The sequence below is a fragment of the Halichoeres trimaculatus genome, unplaced genomic scaffold, assembly GCF_033239565.1.
Source record: "Halichoeres trimaculatus isolate MK-OKI-2021-1 unplaced genomic scaffold, fHalTri1.1 fHalTri1_scaffold_8, whole genome shotgun sequence".
Classification (NCBI taxonomy): Eukaryota; Metazoa; Chordata; class Actinopteri; order Labriformes; family Labridae; genus Halichoeres; species Halichoeres trimaculatus.
In genome coordinates, this window is record NW_027437186.1 from 18024503 (window position 1) to 18049027 (window position 24525).

The window sequence follows — 24525 nt, forward strand, 5'->3', positions numbered from 1 at the left end:
GACAGTGTATGTAGCCATACTAAGTGCATTTGCTGATAAAACAAGGAGTGGAGTCAATTTACCTACCAAACCGCCAAAAATAGGGAACTTTTTTTTCCTTTTTAACATTTTGAATTTATGTGAGCTTCAGAAAGGCCTTAAACCAAATATATTGGCCTGCAGGCTTCTGGACAACGGCAGGCTATTTGTGTGTTGGCCTATTCTGTTGCCTTTTTATTTTAAATTCTTTGTCTTTTTATCTTTTTTTTTCTACTTTATTCTATTTCCGTGAAAGACTGATACAAATGCCGCCAGATTTAGAGAACTGGGCTAAAGTATTGTTTATTAACTTGCAATGAAGCGTTACATTTTTGCCAGACGCAATAACCCAATATGAAAATAAACTGTACAGGTAAGATCTCAGATAAGCTATATTTTCATGCAGTGACCTGTACCACAAAATGCTTCAAAATACAAAGCAAAAAAATCACGACGGAGGCTTTCTCCAAGAGCTTTTATTTTAATTTAAACATTTAATAGCCTATGTGTTGAATATTACATCGATGCCAAGTCGTACTTTATAAGTGATTCGCTCAAGTATTTGTATGTTTGTCTGCGTGTTTTGGTGTTTACGAGTGTTTGTTTATATGGAAGAGAAGCCTTCTCTTGAGCGCAGCTGCCACGGATTCAGCTTTCTCCTCAGATGATTTACACGCACACAGTCACACACACACACACACGCACACTCTCAAACAGGCCATAAAGGAATTATATGAGCCAACACTGGCCGCCATTGGTCGCTGACGGTCATGTGTGCGCGTGCAGTGCGCACCTTCCTCTGTCAGCCCTCTGCCTCGCGCGTTCTCGCTTGCGCAGAACTGATTCCTCGGCAGCGGCGCGCCTCCTTTAGCCAGTCTTTCTCTGTATTTTACGAGTTAAATGAGTAGTATACCTCAGTTGGTCTAGTTTGTTCGTTAAACCGTGTTTGTTAGCGTCAAAACATGCAGAGCAGACAGACTTTGCCGAGGAGCATTGGACATTATTATCGTTTTCTTAAGTGGCTATGGGAAACGACTCTGACGTAAGCAGACGCGTACATAGATGTTTTTTTTTTAAATCTTTTGTCCGTTTAACAAGCTCTTTTATGTCATTTAAGGTGGTTTTAGACTGAATCTTTAATATTTTTTTCTTTTTTAAATGTTCTCTCTTTGTGTCAGGATGCCACAGAGGGAAATGGAATCCTGCAGGCTGCTCGCACCAGTTACTGAGCTCTGACATCTAAACAAGAAGTCAACACTCATGATGGTGAGAAAATGAAGAGACATTAAGTAACTACTCAAGTAGCCTAGATATGGAGATGTATGGAGTTTTAATCATTTGACAATATTTTAATTTGCCTTGTGTTTTTTTCTGTCTGTGGATGGGCCTTAACTGTGCTGCATAATGAATAAACTCAACTTATATCAGCCTGACTCAATGATATAGAACGTTATACTTTATATAACTTAATTTTTGTAACTATACAGCAGGTTTCTTTACTGTACTGGTACTGCTGCTGCTACTGCTGTTTCTTCATATACACACTTGCATCAGCAGGACTCTTTAAGTTTCATCTATGCAAATGAAAGGTAGCATTTCTTTCCCTGCAAGTCAATGCATAGCAATAAAACTCCTCATTTTAATATCGTCCTCATGTTGTGCAAAATGTTAGACACTATTTTTTGAATTGTTGTTTCAAAATGTCAGCAGACCATTAATTGGTGATGCATCACACAACTGATTCCAGCTCTATCCAGTGCTGCTGGCCAAGACACATCATCCCTCAGGACTGATGTGTGTCTTGTGACTCCATTACATGTTTGTGGATAAAAGAATGCAAGCTTGTCTTCAGAGGACTTCTGTTTTGGTTTATATCTAGTCTTGAGAGGAGAAGGGGTTTCATTTTTTTTTTTTCATTTTTACAATGGTGCATGATTCACATTTTCAATGGTCATTCAGAAAACTTTACAGTTACATTGTAATGTGAAGGTGGGTGAAGAAATGTCCATATGCTACAGTCAAATAAAGGCCAATGCTATGTTCAAGATATGAAGATATGAAGACTGCTTCTGGGTGCACCCATCATTCTGTACACAAGACGTACTCCAACAGTATTCCAAAAATACAAATGCACATGCATGTGACATTGGGTATTTGCAGGTTGTTCACTCAGCTGTGCCTTTTTTAATTAACTTATAGGATTTTTGTGCATCCCTCAGCTGAAAAAAGTATGTTTCTTCCCATTCACACAAAAGCTTAGAAATAGAAAGCTGTCTAGGTTTATTGTTTATATGCCCTCTGAGTCAGATCACAAAATGTGTCTTTAAATTTTTGCCTTCGCCGCTTTGTCTGGTTATCTTTTCTTGAGCTGGTTGAAAGGAATCCTTTACTGGCAGCAGAAACTGAGCCTTTTCGTCCCCCCCACCCAATAAAACGTACTTGGACAGATGGAAAGAAGGGGACAGAGGGAATCCTTTCATCCATGTTTTTGTTTCTATTGACGTTTTCTTTTTTATTAGAGGGTGTCTGACATACAAAGAGGCAGTATTTCACTTCCTTTTTTGAATTTTATGTTTCTTTTTTTGTCAGCAGGGCAGAAGGCGGGGTGTGAGAGATAGATAGGAACAAAGACAGTATTTCACTGGTGCTGCTCAGTCAGGCTCAGCTGGCAGTCAGTATTTACAACCTACTGCAATGCAGCAGGGAATCTGTGCATGTGTGTGTGTGGGTGAGAGGGAGAAACAAAGAGACAAAAGAAGATAAGGAGGACGGTGACGCAGAGCAAAAGCAGACATTAGATTTAAGTATAAGATGGACAGACACAAAGAGGCCCTGACAGAGGGACGGTTACAGAAATGTAGAGATGTGTCTTCTCCAAGTGTTTATCTAAATGAACACATTTTTTGCTCTCTCTTTCTCCCTGTAGGATGCTGCAGAAGGGTTCAGACACACAAAGCAGAAAACAACCTGCAGGTTTGTCCAGAGGGTCTGATGTCTATACTAAATATTCACAACTAACCTGAAAGAATCTGCAGAATTAGCACTAAATGAAGCAGAGCTACATGTTATTAAGAAACTAATCATAAAGCATTTCACAAACTCTGATCACATTGTATTCTTTTTTCTCAGATCTCACAGCTTGAGACATTCACAGAAGAGGAAAACATCTTTTACAGGTAATTGAAAATAAATGTGTTTAAGTAAAGTAAAAGTAATTTATTCTTCAGTTCTCATCAGTTATAAAAACTGACCACTGTGTGGTGAACTATTTTTCCATTAGGCCTAGATTGAAGCACAACTTATAACAAACTCAGTTTTAGTGGTTGTAATAATAACGATGGTTTGAGATTGTGGGTTTAAATCTCTTTACTCTCCACTCTTTAATCAACATGCAATACTGATTTCAGCCACAAGGGAGTGCCAAAAGTCAGAAAATGTGTGTTAAAAGGTGCAGTGAAGACTGAAGATGTATCGCGGTTACAACGTTCAGTATGTATTGCAAGGTTATTTGAGTCAGTTGTTAAACTGTGTTTGGGGAGCACTGTCACTCAACAGGTTGCAACACATAAGCAAGAAACTCTGGAAAATGTTGCACTTTTGTTTAAAGGGGTAGGTGGATTTATTTTCTTTAGATTACGGCAACGTTTGTGTCCTGCTGTAAATGTGACTGTCTCAACACGGATTAGAACTGCTGCTGCTGCAGCTCGTATTTTTTAACAGTAGATGGCGCTCACGATGTAAAGATTTCTATAGAGTCAAAACTAACGTGAGCACTTTAAGTTCAAGGGACGACACCATCTTCTTCTCAGATTCCTCCAACTTCAGCTAGGAGGTCACAAGAGTTCCTGTCTCCCAGTTACCTTAAATGCACCGCGAACAGGGCGATTTCGTACGGTGAACGAGATATTTCTGTATGGTGGTGGTGGTGGGGACTTTTCTTTTTGATCCAGCTGCTGGGAGGCGTTATTAGGCAGGACGCCAGGTCGAAGCGTAATAAATCACTGTTCAAGAGGCGTTAAACCCCGTGCAGACACTCCTAAATTTAAAAAAAAAAAGAAAAAGAAAAAAAAAGAGTATTTTCATAATACACGAAAGCGCATTTAAAACACCAGAGAGCACTGGTTTTATCGCAAGTGATTCAAAATCACCTTATTTGGTGTACATTTTGTTTAATTTATGCCCTCACTGAGGGTATGCGGACTTTTCCACGACTATACCTTTACTAATCATTACCATAACTAGCCTACATACATGCGAGTTTTTTTTAAGGTTGTATTTAAACTCTCCGTAACGTAAGGGGCTGTGGTGTGTTGTAAGCCACTGTTTTGACACCTACATGTCCCCAGCAGCAGCCGCAGAGCTGACACTTAGCCACACACAGGCGCGCCGTGTGTTTTCACAGAGCCACTTTATGGTTTTATTGCTCCCCATTTACGGAAATCAAAGCAGGAAACAAATGCTCCAAACAGCATTCCAGAAACATCCGGAAAAATGCAAACAGCACTCAGTCTCCGCTTGTGGTGGAGGAAAAACTGTAGCACAGCACACACGGGGGTCTGAGTCAGAGTGACGGCATAAAAACGTTTGGTTTTACGCACAAGAAGTGTGATTTTTACGCACGGATTCAGATGTATATATATATAACCAACACAGCATCTGATAAGAGCACAGTTCCTAACATTTTATAGTAATGCAAAAAAAAGGATTTAATTCACTGAAAACGCTTTTAGAACATGATTAGAGCCTGGACAAAAATAAAGACGTTTTGATTCCCTATCTTTAAAAAATATATATCCAAAGATTTGCCGGACAATAGGAATTAATTCCCTGCAACCAAACACGCTGATAAAGTGACCACAAGACGAACATTTTCAATCTCATCTCCAGGAGGAGAAACCGCAGAGATTAAAGGTTTTTTTCTTCCATTGGCGCCATTATCGAATAAAGTGGTTCACGGTGCAAGGCCTAATAATTTATGAACCCGCGTGGGAGCAGCGAAAAAAAAAACGGAGCACGTGACGGTAATAAAGTGTGTTTTATTGCCCGCGGTTTGACAAGCCCCAAAATATAACTCAGAGAGGATAGCCGACAGGCGGCCAGATGGGATTGGTAGCCGATATTTGTCTGAAATCAACAGAATGCTCTTTGTGTGGCGCAGAGAACAACACAGAGCAGAAAGAGGATTCAAAAATGTGCTCTGGTCTGCTCATACGGGATTTTACAGTAACGAACGGTCGTGTTTTAACGCGAGATCACAGCAGAACAAGTAAGTGTGACTTGTTTTCATATTTGGCACGGTTATGAAGTTATGACTGTAAGAGGCAGGGGGCAACTGGTGCAACGGCGGTGGGTGTTCCCCGGATCAAACTCTGGTCCCGGTAGCACCCAAAGGCCCTTTTACCAGGAGGATTCCATGCAAAGATCCACCTGTACCCCCAACATATAGGCAATTTACTTCCTAATTTTCACTACAAGAGCACAAGAGATAGGAGAATGAAATTCAATATCTTTTAATTATTTCCTTTTGTTGAAATAACTGGTTGATTTTACTTAAATCTGGAGGTATTTGATTTTTATTTTATCGTGGTATTTGCAGCACCTCCACAGCTGCTGCATCAGGACCAAACTGAGAGGAAGGATAATAATTCAATTATCATATTTTATGTTCAAGGTCATTGTGAGCCATCTCCTTTTTTCTTGTTTATTCTTAATAATAGAAATAGTTTTATCCCACATGAAACGACATGGTAGCTTGTCAGTGTGTGTGTGTGTTCAAGATTTCGGCATGTGTGCTCTCAAGGGGGTATCCTAAAGCAGGCTGTATCTTGTAACTTCTTTCGGGATTATACGATTTTAGTTTACATCCAAATCCCCCATTCAAAGACGCATTGAATAATAATAATAATAATAATAATAATAATAATAATAATAAAAACACTCTCACTTGAGGCCAGTTAGTCCTTGTAAGACTACCTAGGACAAGGATGAGGGAAAAAAAATCGTTTGTAATTTCTGAAGGAGAATTACTTAAAATTAATTCGTCTTTAAATTTAAAGTTTTCTCTTTAGTTAATTCTGACATTAGCAGATTGGAGTTATGGTGTTAATCAAATTTCAAAATAATTCCTATCTAGCTTGTAAACTTCTGTTTAAATTGTAGCTATGTAAACAGTTATCAAGAGTTGTAGCACTCCCCAAAGATGATAAATTTTACGACTATTTCCGCTCTAGCGAAGAGCGTCCAGTATCTACAGGCTGCAAGCAGAAGTAATTTCATGACACAAGACTTTATGCTATGAATGCAAAAAATAAAAAATTAAATAAGATTAAAAATAGTAATAATAATAATCCCCCTTAAAATCAATAGGAGCAGTCACATTGCTTGATGAACGTCCAAAGCTGTACAAAACGCAAACTGCCTTTGCATTTATTTATCAAAACGCAACTTACACAAATATAATTAAAAACAGATCTGGTTATAATTGTAAATGAAGAATCGTTGTTTTGTTTTCGTTTTTAAATATCAACCTTTACAGGAAAATTGTGCAGAAGTGATGTAAAAAAAACAAACCATAATCAATAAGGTTAGTCAATTTAATTTGTAACATACAAAAAAATGTGCTAGCCTTTTCACTCAATTATTTCCTCTTCCTTTAGATTTTTTTTATGACCAAGAATTATATGAGAATAGGCATTTGAGTATTCAAAAGTATTGAATGACGCAGTAAGGTCTCACATTGTGCCACAGTAAGACTTATTTTAAAACTCAGATAAATACCCCCATATAATAATAATATTACATAATAAATAAATAAATAAATAAATAAATAAATAAATAAAATTGGTTAATTACAAGCAACAAAACGTGCCGGGCAGGACTATAAAATTTTCCCATGTCTTTGGTCCGGTTTTTTTTTTCTGAAAGCGTGCAAGCGTGCGTTTTGAAAGGTGCAATCACAAAAAAATGAAGTCTTAAATATGCTCAAATGCTTTTGAATACAGTTTCATTAGACCGCTCTTATCATTCTATTTTCGGTCTGAAATTTTTGTGTCCTGCTCGCTCGCGCTGCCTGGAGACTGTGCACGCGGGTTCTCATGCAGGGCCCGAGGTCGCAGTTAATGTCTAAACCGGGTTAGAGCGGCTCTTAGCTCGGCTTTGACCCGGCAGAGGGCCGGGGGCGGAGGGGTGAGTCAGCGGTCAGCCTGTCTAAGATGAAAAAGTGAAACGACCCCCGAAAGAAAAGCTCAATCTGAATGGCTTTATATGACACAGAGAGAGCTCTGGATGAGAAGGGAATTTATTGAACCGTTGGTCTAAAAGGCTCCAGAGGAGCTTTCAGAAAAGTTGTGGTATTGATAGGTGAGAAATTAAACAGCCCATAACCTTTGTAAAACTAAAATTTCGACTGTAACTTTTAAAATATAAATGCTGCCAAAAATATTCAGAAAGTTAGGCTAATGGCTTTCAAAACATATCAGTGAGTAGCACAGAGCTATTTTGCTACTACATGCCAAAGTCAATCAATGCACAACCAGAGGATTGAGAGTAGGATGTAGCAGAGCGGGAGTTCAATTAATCTACAGCCGGTTGTATCAAATAGTAATGCCAAAAGGAAAATAATACATTGAACAATTAAATACGAGTGGGCTACTTGTCTTTATCACAAAACCACCGTTTGCTTTTACAAAACAATAATCAATACAGAGCGAGAAACCGCGCGAAACAATGGGCTCGCGACTCCCGCAGGCCGCCTGAACTCTGCATGGTCCCCGGCTCGAGCCCCTGCGTGGCCCTGTCCAGCGCGAGGACTAATGAAACGGTGAACCAGCGGTCAACGCTTCTGAGTGACCCTCGCGCGACCTGACAGCAGCTAGGCTACATTCTTAAAGAAGAATGCTCTTTCTTTCAAAAAGCAGAGCATCACTCTGTTGTTGTTGTTGCCTCTAAAAAGAGTCCACCAAAGTTCAGAGCTATTCAGAGGGTGTAAGCTAATGATTCCACTCTTCAAACCCCTATTCAGCACGTGAGTTTAGCCTGGAATACATGTGAAAAATGAAAGTTTTAGGTCAAAGTCTTTTTTCAACTAAGGCATGGATTAATAGTCTCCAAAAGAATAGGTGTTTGACCGTTTATAAATCAGCAGATAGCTTGGATGCTCCAAGGTGTCATTACTCAGTCAAATCCCTTTGCATTTATCTGAGTTTTAAGACCTTTGTGTTGACCTTTCCCACTGTTTAATAGGATACCAATCTTCCTTTACCCAAAGTTTGGCTGTCCCTTTCACTCCATCCATATAAACCACACTTTTTGCTTCAACAACAAATGGTTCAGAGCAGGGTTTTCACCAGCCCTTGATTCAGACAGGCCATGGGAATTTACGAAACATAAACAGCACAAATGAATCCCAGCCAGGGTGCAGAAAATGGCCCAAGGCAAGAACTAGAAACAGAAAACCCCTGTGGCCAAGGCTTACAGTAAATACACAACACCTCTTATATCATGTGTGCAGATGTTGCATGTACATGCCATAATAGATTACTGAGCTGGAATAAAGATGTGGCTATGGAAAAAGAGGATAATGTTGCCTTCAGTGAAGCATGGACATTGATGAATAGTGTAGAATGAGAATCAATATATTTTACCTCATATTTAATATGTTCTCAAGCAAAAATAGCACTCAGTGACAACAAAAGCATCAACAACTGTAATAGCTATGTTATTAGTCATGATGTGAAAATTGCCTGTCATTTCAGATTGTCAAATTATAATTTACACTAGAGAAACTATAGCCTTTGGTGCTTAACTTTACTGATGTTGAATTATAAACATGAACAGCAGCTGCAGACCAGAACCAGCAAGATCTGAGAGTGAAATTCAGGCATCGCCTTATACTTAATATTTTGGCCCAGTCCTGAGGTCCAAGTCTAGAATATTGCCATTTGCCACCATCCTGATTCTGGTCATATTCACACAGCAGCTGGTAGCTTCTGAAAATACTGGTTGTCTGTATGCCTACTTTGGCACAAAGCCAGCTTCTATTCTTTCAGGCTGTGTATCTGGTGTGAAAATATGAAGAGGAGAGGACAGCTATTGAATTACAGATTGTCCCCCTGTTGATATAAAATGTTCAGGGTGGCAAACTATAAATCGATTATCCAACCAGATGATAAACAATATGGCATAATTTAGGCGTATGGTCCATGTAGCTAATCACCAGCTGACAGTTCACAGTATATTTCAAATAAAGGTGCTGAGCTAGAGGTTTAACGGTAGATAGCGTTCAAGATCAATGAATAATCTCAAAGTGTTTCTTACACTGTGGTGTACTTTAATTACAGTTAACCAATAAAGCTTTGGCTTCAGAAGATGACTTTCTGATAGGTGTATTGATTTTTTTTATTTCTATGTCGCTGTTTATCAGAAATGTGTTTCCTTTCATTTGAGTTTCCCTTGTTACAACCTTTGGATAACTTTGAGCTCCCTCTCTTGCACAAGAGCAGCTCTTGCTATTTTAGTCTGTAAATTAATCTCCAGCTGTGCTGCATGACAGATTCCATGCTGACTGAGTCAGAAAACCTTGTTCATTGTTTATAACACGTGTAACGGCATTAATGGGGTTTAACTTTAATGATTCTTCATGTAAAGCACCTACCAGCCACAGTAAATTAGATGGTTTTACTGAATTATAAAATGACAATGATATGCTGAACATAAACAGGTACTTGTCCTTAAAGTTATGGGATGTGTTAAAGGTGTTTGGTTGTAAAAAAAATTGAAGTAGAGTTATGAATAGAAATCTCAAGAAGTCATCAGCAGCCGTCTGTGGAGTAAACCTTCGCCTATACATACCCTGTAGAACCGAATGTGTGTGGAGCTTCCTCAGTCACAGATTGGGTTCTAGGGGAGTCTATGGGTGACGACAAACCGTCCATCAAACATCCAACAGAAGCTGGTACAAACAACTGTTTCTCTGTGCTTTTATATTCATAACATGTCAATATGCACTGAGCTGCTTTAGCCAAGAGATAAGGAAGTTAGGTCACCCCTTAATATTTGCATCCATAAATGAGTCGGATGCTTATGTGATTACTCCACTGGATCTAATTTCCTGGTAATAAAATCTGCTCAGTTGAGTCTTGATTAAGAAATCACACACAGCATACTGACTGCTGCCCAAAGCCAACACATGGAAAGGAAAACATGACCAAAAACAACTTGATCAGAGCTTACAACAAATACTGATGAGGTGACAAGTTGTGTCATGGTTTACAAGCTGTATGTTTGTGCGTTGTTTTGATTGATGGATCCTCCAGGGTTTTAATTGTACTGATTTGTACTGTTTTGTGTAACATAATGTGCTGCTTTAAATGGATAGGACATGGCTTAAAACTTTCCTATGCAATGAAATGGCTGACTTTTCTTCAACTGTGAGGTGATTAAAACTTCCTATTTGAAAGAATAGTTTAAGTACTTTATCCAGTGGCATTTCTGTTGAAGCTGATGAAGCATTGGACTCAATAACCTTCTGTATTTCATGTTTAAACACCTGTGATGTCACTATACCACTGCCCATGAAATCATGGAAAAAATGATATCTGTCATAAAAAAATGAAGAAATTTAGTCGTTTTATTGCCTACCTGGCAGCTTCTCAGTCATTTTCATTCATTTATTATGAGCCCTTTTGCACAAATGTCATTAGATCAGATAGATTAAACACATATAACCTTGAGTCAGCCATGCTAAAAATCTCATAACCCATTACACCCTCTGCATGAGTTCCTTCATTGCCTCAAGCAGCAGAGCAAAAATATTTCCCCACTCTTGTCTTTATTAGTATTATTACGATTTTATTAGGCAGAAATGACATACCAGGTTGTACTAAAGAGGTTTTGGCTGAACATCTGACATTCAGCAAACTCAAAGAGCAGCAGCAGCCAAAAGAGAAATCCTAGTGAAATCCATGGGCTGACTGTTACACAATTCCGGCGATTGTGATTTACTGTTTCGTATAAAAACAAGTCCACCATCTACACATGCACTGCATTCAGAATAAAAGCATGTTCATTGTAACTAATTCATCGTGTGGGGGCTTTAGTTTAGCATATTCTCACTTATCCCTGTCACGATTTTAGTAATTTAGCTTCATTATTCAGCTCTGTCACATTTTTCCAACCGTCAGCTTGATTTGGCATCATTTTAAAAAAAAACGAGGAATGCATTTTCTCTCTCTCTCTGACCCTTTAAAAAGCCGACTTGGTGATGGTGGTGGGGAACGGGACACCTCGAGCTGACCCCTCGGCAAAACAAAGCCAACTACTAGTCACTGTCTGATCCCTTTTATCCCATTCTCTTTATTAGGGGTCCTTTCTGACCGGCCATGTTTTGTTGTCCATCCTTTTGACCCGAGCCACACAAGGCCAAATATGGCCCGAGCCATCGCTCAATATGGGCTAGATTAATTTTTCAGCTCAGGCCATCTGTGTGGGGCAAAAGTCATTCAGCCAAAAGCCATAAATCTACTGTCCACGGTGCGTTTTCAGTAGGTGCTGTGTGTGGGAGGGGGCGGGGAGATGGAGTGATGAAGAGACTAGATAGATAGATAGATAGATAGATAGATAGATAGATAGATAGATAGATAGATAGATAGATAGATAGATAGATAGATAGATAGATAGATAGAAAGCCTTTGTGCACAGGCTACTCATCATTTTTCTTATAAATCTCTCTAAGGTTTAGGATAGTTAGACTCAGCGGAGTAGAACTAGATGATTTTACACGTGTTCAGTCCAAAACCATCTTTTATTTACTATTTTTCCACACCAGCAAAACTTCATTAGGCCTATAATGAACATTTTTTGCTCCAAATTATCCTATTACGTCGACATAAACAACACATAGTACCGCCTCTCATTGGCTGTCCGTAGGGTCATGTGACCCGCGTGGCAGTCCGTCTATTTGACAGCCGCAGGATGGCTTGATGCCAGAGGGGGAAAAAGAGACAGAGAGAGGGGAGAGAAAGAAAAATTAGTATTCTCCTACCAGCCTCGCTATAAATCAATCATGGAGTCGTACGTGGTGAGCTGTAAATATGCTGAGCCGCAGTTCCCGCCATGTGAAGAAGATTACAGTAATTTTAGTGACCAAGGGGGGTATTACAACAACCCTCAGGACAGTGGTACTTATGGAGGGGGCTATCAGCCTATGCAGCCCCCACAGCCTCCGTACACAGCACAACAACCCGGCTATCAACACTCTTTGCAGGGGCACCGCCGGGAGGATGGAGAGGAGCACGCGCAGCTCCAAGGTGCGCCCTATCCAGGCTACAGGGACACAGATTCAACCGGTAAGGAGAGGTACCCTGTTGGTGACCTGCAGTGTCAGGCCTGGATGACCTGCGCAAAGCCCGCTCAGGTGCAGAGGAAGACGGCTTGCCAGGGGAAAGAAAAGCCGCCTGTTGTTGTCTACCCATGGATGAAGAAAGTGCATGTCGCTCATGGTGAGAAGGCTAGAAGATTTTAATCTACCAACACATCGTGTCCTGTCCATTTCATCTCTCTATACTTTTCATTCTACCAATGATTATGTTTTAGGTCTATCAGGCGCTATTTCTTTCTTTCTTTCTTTCTTTCTTTCTTTCTTTCTTTCTTTCTTTCTTTCTTTCTTTCTTTCTAGTGGTTTGTCCATTTGTGAGCGCCGTTTTTGTGTTGTCGAGTTATTTATGATCTTAGTGAGAGTCAGGGAGAATTACAACCCCTATAAAGTTTTATTGCCCTGCCACAGCGTGCGCGAGTGCGCGTGTGTAGCCTATGTGCTAGGCTTCAGCTGAACAGAAGTCTGCAAGTTAAAAGTTAAAATCACTTCTTGGACGTCTTCCAGCTCATCAACAAATGGATAACTGCCTTATAATCAGTGAAGCATTATTAGATAAGAATAAGATATTTCAAGCCTGTGGACTACTTGAATTCTCTTGGACCCATTTCAAGGCCTATCATTAACAAACAAAAATAAATTGTTGACGAAAAATTATCCAAACCTGAATTAGAAATACAAAAATAAAAATTCACTGTTATTTAATTGGGATAAAAGAATAATTTTCTGACACGTAATTTTTATCATTTGCAGTAAATCCAAACCACATTGGCCCGGAACCAAAGCGACTACGGACGGCCTACACGCGCCAGCAGGTTCTTGAGCTCGAGAAGGAGTTCCACTTCAGCCGCTACCTCACGCGCCGCCGCCGTGTAGAGGTGGCTCACACGCTCTGCCTGTCAGAGCGGCAGGTGAAGGTTTGGTTTCAGAACCGGCGCATGCGTTGGAAGAAAGACAACAAGCTACCGAACACAAAAGGAAAAAACAAGAACAAGAAAACGACGGACAGCAACAATATCAGCAGCAGCAGCAGCAGCAGCAACGTGAAGACGGTGATAACCGTGTGAGCAAAGGATGGTGGGAGCACAGTTCAGACACCAAATTTGCACCTTCAGTCTCCAAACCTGATGAACAGATTCAGGGTAGCTACATCTAACTGTATCATTTATGAACTTCTATAAAATTGTAGGATCTCCATCTACAAGACAGCAATGGTTTAATAAATGCGTTCACTTTTCTTTGTATGCAGTTCAGTTCAATATTTAATTCATAGCTTCATATCTTTTTTGAGGTCCTATTTTTGGTAACTTCTTGGTCGTAGATTGTCAAGTCTCAAGTGAGATTGGGGTGTCAATTTTTAACCTTCAATAATAAATCTCGTTGGGTAGTTTAGTTGAATCCACGATGTATTGGGAGTGATTGTGTCTTGGAGAAAACAGGGTTTTAATTTCTACAGGGTAAACACAAACAGGGTTTATTAATTGCTACCTAGAGGGTAAAATAGCCTAACTTATGAATATGCACATTACCAAAAGGTTTTCACAAACTGGCGCTTAAAAAGGGGCTAAAACCATAATCCAAATTGCTTGGAGGATACCAGTTGGGGAAAGCAATGTTCTAGCATTTTCTTTTTGTACCTACTAAGGCGAATCCAAAATGATGCATAGTTAGAAGGATGAGTAGCCATATTGCGCAGAGTTGTATTTAGGAGCGAATGTATCTTTCTTGGGGGGATGGACGGAACAGATCTGTACACTTGGGAAGAGAAATAAACAGCCAAATTGGAGGAACAGTTTTTAAATGCACGACGATAACTGAATATCCACCATATGTTCTCAGGGCTACAGGGTTAAAACAGACAGATGTTTTTAAAAAAAGTGAACTGTTTAAGCACCGAGGGGTTTTGTAATACATTCTCTCTGAAAAAGCATTATATTTCCACTTACATGTTCGCTATGATTCCAGTTTAATATGCTATTATTTTTGTTACGCAGGCTATAGGCCTTCGCAGTACTTATTTGTATTATTTAGAGGCATATTTTTTTTCTTTGTAACACGCATCATCTCTGCTCCGTTTTGTATGTTTAAATTTTAAAAAGGAAAGACAGAGAGCTAAGAGAAAGAACTCTTGTGTAAGGATTTTATATGTAAAATGTTTTGATACTTCGATGATGAAAAATAAATGTTTCAAACAGTAAATGTACGCATTTTTTTCAACACACACACACACACACACACACACACACACACACACACACACACACACACACACACACACACACACACACAAGTATGTCCATATGCTCCTCAAAAGGGGGTGGGGGTGCTTTTTGTTTGAGGGCTGGTGAAAGGCTATGTCCAGATGTGACGCAGAAATATTACAGAGCCTGTATGAAAAATGACTAGAAACAAATTCACATTTTACATCTTTATCGTTTATTGTTGTATCCTCCACTACATTATAACCAGGACGCCACTCGTAATCATAATTTAGCAAAAGCCGGTTTGAGGTAATAAAGCAAATACATAGTCCAGACTATCACAAATGAAACCCTTTTTGGTATTGTATTCCTGTAGGAGATTAAATTTTTGCTACAAACTATTAGCAGGATACACACCTATCCTTAACATTAGTCATTAGTGCAACTGTTTTAAGAAAAAAAAAGAAAAAATATATTTCAGCAGGAAAATACTCCTTAAGAGAATAAAAGAGGCGTCGTGTTAATTATATTCATAGAAATATGCCATTTTTTAGATGCTCTTTAAATCAAGATGAAGAAATACATTGGTTTCTTTCACCATTTGATATAAAAACTTCACTGCGTTTTTACGCATTGTTTACGCACGGCGTATCTGTGGCATGGGCTACTTAAGGTGAACGAAATCATTTTTCTCTGTCTTTGTTGTGTGTGTGTGTGTGTGTGTGTGTGTGTGTGTGTGTGTGTGTGTGTGTGTGTGTGTGTGTGTGTGTGTGTGTGTGTGTACGCGGCGGGATGTAAGGGAAATGGGGGGCCATAATCGGTGGCTTCCGTTCGAGACGTGGTTAAATGTGCAGGAAAAGGGCTGACATGGAATATCTATCACGTGCTGGAGATCCACCACAGAACCCATCAGTCAGACCAAAATGCCCACATATTCACTGACAGACAAAAAGTACTGGAGTCTGAGATGCCACAGTTACCAAGAACAGCAGTATAGTTATCTGTTTGTGTTCTCGTGTATTTAGTAGGCTTCTTGCATTTCGATTTCAATGTGTTTTGTAATCTCATCTTGAAACGTCCGAGCGGACAGTATCAGAGCTTGGTGGACGCATGAGTGGAGCGTCTTTGTATCACACAAACCTGCCTTTCTGCAGCCCGGCTGTAATGAAGCAAGGACGACCCCGGCTGGCTCTTCATGGTACTGCAGCCTGTGAGAGAAATCAAAAAAGAAAATTTTGTTTCCTTTCTTTCATATCAAGTTAGATCATTTGGTAGCCTTCAGTTTTAATAAGGGGAAAAAGCCAAAGACTGTAAAAGTCCCATAAGAACTCATGAGAACGAGAAGAATATGAATGGGTCAAAACCTTTCATTATAATGTAGTTAAAACAATTAACTCTTCGGATGTCTTTAAAAAGTTGCTTTTGTAGTCCAGCCATGAAAAATAATCCGTAATGGCTTTGCCAACGACAACTCAGTGAAATCAATAATTGATATGGTTATTCCTCAAACGTCAGACACTGTGGTTGATCCCACCATGGTAAATGGTCCAGTTACTTTGGGACAGCTAAAGAAAACAGCCCGGTGTCTCTTCTTGTCATGGGAATATCAAATCCAGTACAGGGACCTATCTTGGGAAGAAGGTCACCAAAATAACGTTAAAAAACGATGGGACGTCATATTGGAGGGTGTGGCGAGCATCAAATTGAAAGTTGACCTCAAAAATAAGAGACAGGAGACGTGAAATGATTTGTCTTAATTTTTACATAAGGGTATAAATTTTGAATGCATTATATACTGAAGATAGAAATATAAATGATGTTGAAGTACAGAAACTTTAAAAAAAAGAAATCAAGTTATCTTTAGTTTATAAATAAGGGTATTTTCCTGGTGATGACATCAGCACATATTTTTTATTATTTAAGAAGAAATTAGAAACTACTTCCCGAATTCTGTCATGTTCAGACCTTACAGTTTGTACAAACTTACCTCATGATGGATTAACCAACACTTTGCTTCAATGTTAAGTGTACAAGTGGTGGAACAACAGTGATAGTACTGACATCTTGCCTACTGTCCCAAATTACCAAACACATCACGGAATAATGCTTTTTGTCTATCCCATTATAAATTGGGTCATGCTTTTCAAAAATAATTAAACACAGTTAATATCTTCATAGAACAATGAAGACACCTTGTGAACTTGGTAATGCTTTGTAGTTGCAAAGGTTTACAAGGTGGAATTACAATACCTGTACCCCGATATATTTCAATCCCCTTCTCTCAAAACCTAGTGAAATACACAACGTAGATGAAACAAACCCCAACGCAAACTGTAGTAAAGAATATGCGACATGAATTGCTACTTCAGTACAAGGACTCTGACGCGGAACGAAAGTTCAGCTACGTTACCGTTTGGGGGACGTTTATCACGGACGGACCGGTCAGTGACTGCAGAGCAGCGATTGTCCTTTTAACTTGTCTGCAGAAGAATTGTACTCGAGTCGCTAATAATTGATAATTTAGGGGTCAGGATTTTTTAAAAGCATCACTATGTCTCTTGCGGCAGAGGCTTTTGTGTCGCAGATGGCAGGTAATGTCTTATCTTTGTCCCAGCTGCTGTTATTGTGTTTTAGCTAGCTTTACCCTGCTAACCTTAAAATTAATAAAGCTCTCTGGACCTTCATTTATTAAAGTAAACAACCGTAACGTTCAGTTTAGCAGTGCTGTTTCAGTTTTATGGTTTACTGCTTCACATCTCCACCTTTTCTTAAAAAAATAGCCCGACAGGGCAAAGACCGGGACAGAGTGTCCTGAACTGCAAACCTGGTATGGAACGAAATATGGGAGTAGAGAGCAAGATGATTAGTTTACTCTAACATGTGTGGGTGATACACACCAACAGGGCGACAGCACTTGCAAGAGGACACGATACAGGCCGATTCACGTCGTTGTAGGCTAACGTGTTTGATTTCCATACAGAAGGTGTGCTATCATAACGTCTAAAGTAACCGTCGAGGTTACAGCGCGCCATACCTTCTCCTTCGCTCCACCTGCTCTACTCGGAGGGCTTCTTGCTACTGGTGTGCTCAGTGCTGCCTCTGGTGGGTTGGTGCTGTGTTGCATCCATAATAACTTGCGTATCTTATTACCGTCGGTGTTGCGCAAATTACTTTGAAAAAGTAAGTAGTTATACGTACCCGTTTCTTCTACCCAAAAAGTAATTGAAAAAGCAACAGAATTACTAATTCATTTCGCCGATAGAAAAATTAGCAATTTTAACCCAAGCCTTTTTTTAAGTTGTAAATTGCATTTTTAATGCTGCAAAAGTCTTTTTTTTTTTTGGCGTAGTGTGCAGTGATTGGCAAATCACTTCAAATAAGTAATTAGCCATAGTAACTTGTTACTTACCCCCCAAAATTAATTGAATAAGTAACAGAATTATTCATTCATAAATGTAATTAATTACCAGGGAAATTAATTATCGCATTACCTTTTTTGAAGTGCTGGCATCATCAATAGTGATATTGTTTTTGGCCACTGGTTTTGTAGTGCTGTGTATCTACTAATAGATATGTTCCCTCATTGCTTTGCATCCTGCAAAAATTGTCTTGAACAAAGAAAAGTAGTGTCAAAAAGAAGAACTTATCCCTGTTCATTTGCTTCAAAACAAATACACGCCTCGGCAAGAGTCACATTTTTCTGACAGAAGGTGATGGTGCTTATGGGAAATGGAGTCTGTATCCTAGAAAAAACACTAGCTTTTCTGGTTAGTCCTCGCAGCACCTTTAGTAATCAATTCTATACCTATTTTCTATACAGCTTATTCTATTTTCAGTGCCATGTGTTACTGTTCCCACTCAATGAGCAAATTTTTTTTTTTATAACTTAAGACATAACTGACATTGATATAAATTACTACAAAACGTTGCTAGTTGAGGTTGTAATATAAAGCAGTGATGCAAAGTTGTCCTGATTTGTTGGATACAATTGTTGTACATGGCTCTACATAAAATTCAGTGACACACTTTAAGTGAGCAAAATTTTGTCTAACCCTCGATGTGGCGCTGATGACAATTCTGCGCTTTACCTTTGAGTGACATTTTGGATTCTTCTTATTCAGAAATGGTGATGGGCCATGAAATTAGTGTTAGCATTGTATCTGTTATCGATACACAGAACTGTGTGTCACTGTTTATCACTTTGTGTATTTGGTATTGAATGGTGTGTGCAAAATAAAAATAATGGTAAAAAAAATATTTGTATGAAAAGGATAGATGGGCTTAAGAGTTTTCTTTCAAAATGAACTGAATATGGGGAAATGCTACACATGCCATGTCAGTTATCATACAGTTGGATTTAGTTACTGGTGTGTCATTCAGTCGGAGAAAAATGTTTGTTTTTTGCCTTTGGACAACATAAACTTTTGCAAGGGCATTTTTAAAAAATATTTTTGTAAATGTTGGTCTGTGTTTAAAATTTACAGCTGCTGAGCCTTGGCCTGAAACTGCAACCCTGTACCAACCCCTGAAGGGTAAGTCACTGATCTAAAATAAATGTAAACTGCTATTGGAGATGTGTGGCCGTTGGGCTTGCTGTTAATATGTTAAACACTCTTTTTGTTTATTCTAACCTTTCTTTTAATTTAAACAGAGGATCAGATTCTGCTCTCAGACTGTGCCTCATCTCTTGCTGTTCAGGTAAAAAGGTTTTTTTTTCCATTTCACATAAAGCTGCAGTTTGTTAGCTTACCTGTGTGACTGCAGATACCACAATTTTGATTTTTTCACCCCTTGTATAAATACTAAAACCTGCATCTTTTTTAACACCCTAAATAAAATTTAACACAATGAACATGTGAAATTTGTTAAAAAATCAAACTCTACAGCACTTTGATTTAATGGCATGCATTTCACTCTCATCAAAAATTAAGCATCTTTGATTTGGATAATAGACTTGGCCAGATTAAGATAGGGACAGAATTAAGAAGAACAATATCTGTCTGTGAATTTGTTTGTAATAAATCAGATGGTTCTCAATAAATGAGGATAAACATTTGATTTGGGGTTTTTAGACAATAAGTGGGCAAAAACTGACTTAGTCCATTTTTTGATCTCCCAGGCCTACCTCAGGATGTGCGGTCTACCTGTGCAGGTGGTTTGTAAAGCGAATGCTGAATACATGTCACCTTCTGGTAAGTCCACCCTATGCTGCCAAAGTCGACGTACTGCCCTCCTGTGGTGAAAATACATAGTTGACATATCATTGTGTATCTTCTACTAAAAGTAAAGGATATCAATTTTACACTCCTCAGGATATGCTTTTGTAAATCTTTTAAAGTCTTTGTAGCCAGGCTCATTTCTGGGTTGTGTCTACTTACGTAGGTTAACAACCAGCTTTTTTAGCTGTGAGCACTGAGTTTAATTAGGGTCCTCTCCTTAAGGACAAGGGCCCTCTACTAGCAGAGTTTTTTTAATTTGTGGCGCTGGGCTAGGGACAGTGATGCTCTGTAATGTTCTTCTTTCTAGTTTCAATGTGGGTTTTTTGTCTCTCTATAGGTAAGATCCCCTTTATTCATGTGGGAAACCAGGTGGTGTCAGAACTGGGGCCAATAGTGCAATTCACCAAAGCTAAGGTGTGTATCACTCATTTCAGAGGTTATAATAGTTTTTTTTATATATATATATTTTGGTAAGAAGCAAAATAGTTGAGATTTTTTTTTTCCAGGGTCACTCTCTGAGCGATGGCTTAGATGATGTTCAACGGGCTGAGATGAAAGCGTACATGGAGCTAGTCAACAACATGCTGCTTACTGCTGAGGTACACACACTATCACATACACACTGCCAGGGAACAACACAAACAGCTGGGTCAGTATCAAACCGTTTGTTTCAGTTGTATAATCTCTTGCACCCACCTCCCTCTTTTCTCTGCAGTTGTATATCCAGTGGTGCGATGATGCCACAGCTGCTGAGGTAAGTATTGTTACCTTAAAACTGATCAAATAAAGAGTTCATGCTGTGGATATTCTTTGTCTTTTAGATTTTGAATACTTGTTTTTCTGTAGATCACTCGACCTAGGTACAGCAGTCCGTACTCGTGGCCTCTTTGCAACATCCTGTCCTATCAGAAGCAGTGGGAGGTTCGTAGGAAGATGAATGCTGTCGGCTGGGGAGGCAAATCTCTGGAACAGGTAAGAAACTTCAGCTAAATACCTTGTGACTGGAAATTGGTTTCATGCTAGCAAGTAAACTGCTTATAATTTTGTTGTGGAACAAAGAATTGAGAAAAACTGAAAAAGCTTTTTGTCCCGTGTTGTTTCAGGTTTATGAGGATGTGAGTCAGTGCTGCCAGGCCCTCTCTCAAAGGCTGGGAACACAACCGTACTTCTTTAACAAACAGTGAGTGCATCCCCTCTGGCAAAGTGAGGTGGTTTACTTATGCAATATGCTGACTACCTGCAAATTCTGCTCTGAGCCTTATTTGCCATAGTGCGGGCAGGGTTAACAACATCTTACAGCTGTAGCACCCCCTTGTGGTTGTAATGCTGTCATGGCTGCTTTAGAAATTGTAAGAGACAAAATGAGTTAAATAAAACAGCATCCCACAGTTCAGTTTCAACTACATGTAATACACTTTAAGTACAATTTTGTCTATCTATGTAAAAGGCTGAATTAATCATTACAGCAACATTATAGTCTGACATACTCCAAAGTGATCTTTGCTTAAAGATGATGTGGATGTTCAGACAAGTGTACACAGAGATAATTAATCTTGGTGCATAAAGGATGTTAATACCCTGAAAATGTAAATTGCTAAATAATGTTCTGAAACAGGAGAGAGTCTAACTTTACGTGCAACTCTGGTAAAAAACAACAACAACATAAACTTCAAACACCTAAAGAGTTTGCAACAGTGACATCTGAAGTGTGTGTGTGTGTGTGTGTTTTGCAGGCCCACAGAGCTGGATGCGTTGGTGTTTGGTCATCTCTTCACCATCCTGACCACCAGGCTGACCAGCAGTGAGCTGGCAGAAAGGATCAAGAGCTACAGCAACCTGCTGTCCTTCTGCAGACGTATTGAACAGACCTACTTTGATGACAAGAGCTCGTGAAGGACAAAAAAAATTACCGTCCTTCATATTTTCTCATCCTGTACATTCTGCCCTTCTGTCTCTCATTCCCTCCGTAGCCATGTGAAGCTAAAAACAGCTTATATTCCCCACGCCTGTCCTGCTGTGAATCTTGTCGTCCTTCACCTCCTTTTTGCTTTGTATGTGTGTTTTGTTGCATGCGGCTGACAGGAGTCAAAAAGAGCCAGTTCTTTTTAAGAGTTTAGATGTGTCACAGATGAGTTTAGCAGGGCTGAAGTTCTGTGCTACAATTCCAGGCATTGCTAGTATTAAAGTAAGCTAAATTCACATTAAAGGTTCTTCTTAAGGACCCTGAGAAATGCTTTTAGTTAGCTAAACACAGGATAAATGGCGCATTTTCTATCTGCTGAACTGTTTTTACTGATCCAGCAGCCATCAAATAAGTTTTCATCAGACCATGGAGCCTTTTTAATTTTAGCATAGGTGATAGCAACGCCACTCTTCATTGATGATCTGATTCATTTCAGCAGGTGGACAGCACAGGCATGTTTATCTACTCTTGTGTGTCTGCTGTTTGCAATGTGTTACACAGGAACTACTGTTTACTCTGACTTGCATCATGGTGCATTTAAAAACCTTCAGACTCTCAGAGAGGTTGGGTTTGAATTTAACTGCAGTGTGACAGGGCTGCCTTTCAAAAGGCAGTACTCCGCTAAGCTGGGTTTGAGGTGAGATAGCTTGCTTTTTTCGTCTTTTTTTCCTTTTCAGGAACTCCATGATATTGTAAGAAATCTTAGTAGTGTCAAATCTACTTGCTTTTCATCTGTACAAAAATCGCAATCACATGAATATAATGATAATGAAGAGGATGTGACTTATTCCTTAGTTTTTCCAATTATTTTTTTTCTTTGTGTGAATTAAAAGTGCCTACAAAATAAAAGTCATCACATTTAAACTCCTGAGTTTTTCCGAGGTTGCTCTTTTCCCCATAAGCATTTATCTTCCATCAATTTAAAGCTTTTTCTCATGCCACGACTTGTTTTGCAAGTCATCCTGCATGTTTGTCTTCATTTCGATAAATAACATGTTGCTGTTTTAATGGCATGTTCTCATATTGTAAGCATCATACTTTTTTAAGTTCGTTTTTGAGATTCATCAAAGGTGTTTAGCAGACACATTCTTGAATTTTGAAATATTTTGGTATTTTTAAAATGTTGGAACAAGTGAGTGAATAACAACAAAACGAAGGTTAAAGCTTCAGTTTATTAGAAAACATCCGAAAATCTATTTTTAGGCCTGATGGGTGGTTGGGTTCACAGACAGTTGTGTGCTCCTGCCCTCAGGTCACAGACAAGCTCAATGATGATGTCTGATCACCTCTGACTGCCCTCACAGGTCGAGCGTCTGTCGTCCAGGTTTCCTGTGAGCTCAGTGACCTGTGAACTTCCGGGAGCTGTGACATCATGAATGATGACCTGCAGTGGTCTGAGCGTTGCACAGTTTGGGGTCAGGCTGCAGGCAGATACACAAAAATAAACAAAAACACAAAAACCTGTTTCTGAAGAAGTAGCTATTTGTGTGTGGTTTGAACACAGATCATGTAGAGTCTCTTTAGGGTTGTTGATGATTTTCTGTGTGTGATGGTGAGAGTTTTTTCCATCATGGAGGTGTTTTCCTGGGGCACTCCCACAGCAGAAAATTCATCCCAGTCCTCACCCACACTGTCCTGCTCTCTCTGAAAGACAGGGAAATCTCTTCACTCAACTCCAATAAAAATAAACTGAAGAGACACAACCTGTGATTGTTATTCGTACAGTTACAAACAAAATATATTGAAAAGTGTACTAAAAAATGTATGAGCCACTTGCCAGAGTAATGATGGAGCACAGGAAGCTGGGGAGCCTACAGACAGAGAGCCATCACAACAGTCTGGTGGTCATCAGTTCTGTTTGGCTTTAGGTCTACAGAGACATTTTCAGAGTTTATCATCCTCCCTCCTGAGGCAGACTTTTCTGAGTGGGGGTGGCCAGACCTGGATACAGACTTGTGTAAGAATGACCAATAAATGAGAGAGAGGGTCATCTCTACGCCACTTTAACTTCAAATTCAAATAAGTCCCCCCAAGTATTGTATTCTTTATCATATTTAATAACTTTGAAACTGAACAGAGAGGAAACATTCCAATCTACTGAACTGATCAATTTTAGGGCTTATTAGGAAGATGTTTGTCCACAGTCACAGACAAAAGAAAACATCCAAAGTGACACGCAAGCAGCCATGAGCATCCTCCTGAAAAATAACTGCTTGTTTAGTTCAATATAAATGCTGCACCACAAATAGCCAGTTATTCAGCATTGGAAATAATAAAGAGACCACTGCAAATTTACCAGTTTTTCTGATTTTACTATTTATAGGCATGTGTTTGAGTAAAAAAAAAAAAGATTCCTTCTTTACACTACTGACTACGGAAGCATATTGCATTCACTTGAAAAAAAAAAAACAACTCAGGTTTTTCAGAGTAATTTATTCTTCGGTTTGTTTTTTGTGGAAATTAATTTTGTTTTTCTGATTAATATTTTTTTGTTGGTTTGTTTTATTGACCCAGTACAGACCGGTAGAAAATTAAGGATAAGGCATTTAGCCTATGTGCGGGACACAGGAGCCACTACACATCCACGGGAGTGTCTGCAGGTTGGAGGTTCTCACGGGATTTCGAAGTAGCTCTATACTTCAGGAAAAAAAATGACTCCTAAAAACAGGAGGAAAAAATACCACAAAAAAACAGAAAAAAAATTACAAAAAACAAACCAATAAAAAAAATATATTAATCAGAAAAACTAAATTA

General features: G+C 39.2%; 2 protein-coding genes across 2 annotated transcripts; both read left to right on the forward strand.

Moving 5' to 3' along the window:
* Positions 1-12079: 12079 nt before the first annotated feature.
* LOC141795447 (homeobox protein Hox-D4b-like) lies at positions 12080-13455 on the forward strand. The gene is made up of 2 exons (XM_074676330.1): positions 12080-12515; positions 13142-13455. Exons 1-2 carry the CDS (start codon positions 12080-12082, stop codon positions 13453-13455), a joined length of 750 nt encoding a protein of 249 aa, XP_074532431.1.
* A 3544-nt stretch (positions 13456-16999) lies between these two features.
* On the forward strand, positions 17000-23456 carry mtx2 (metaxin 2). The gene is made up of 10 exons (XM_074676281.1): positions 17000-17180; positions 19074-19121; positions 19241-19287; positions 19709-19781; positions 20146-20222; positions 20315-20407; positions 20524-20562; positions 20655-20780; positions 20912-20988; positions 21542-23456. Exons 1-10 carry the CDS (start codon positions 17141-17143, stop codon positions 21699-21701), a joined length of 780 nt encoding a protein of 259 aa, XP_074532382.1. The 5' UTR covers positions 17000-17140; the 3' UTR covers positions 21702-23456.
* The last annotated feature ends 1069 nt before the right edge of the window (positions 23457-24525 follow it).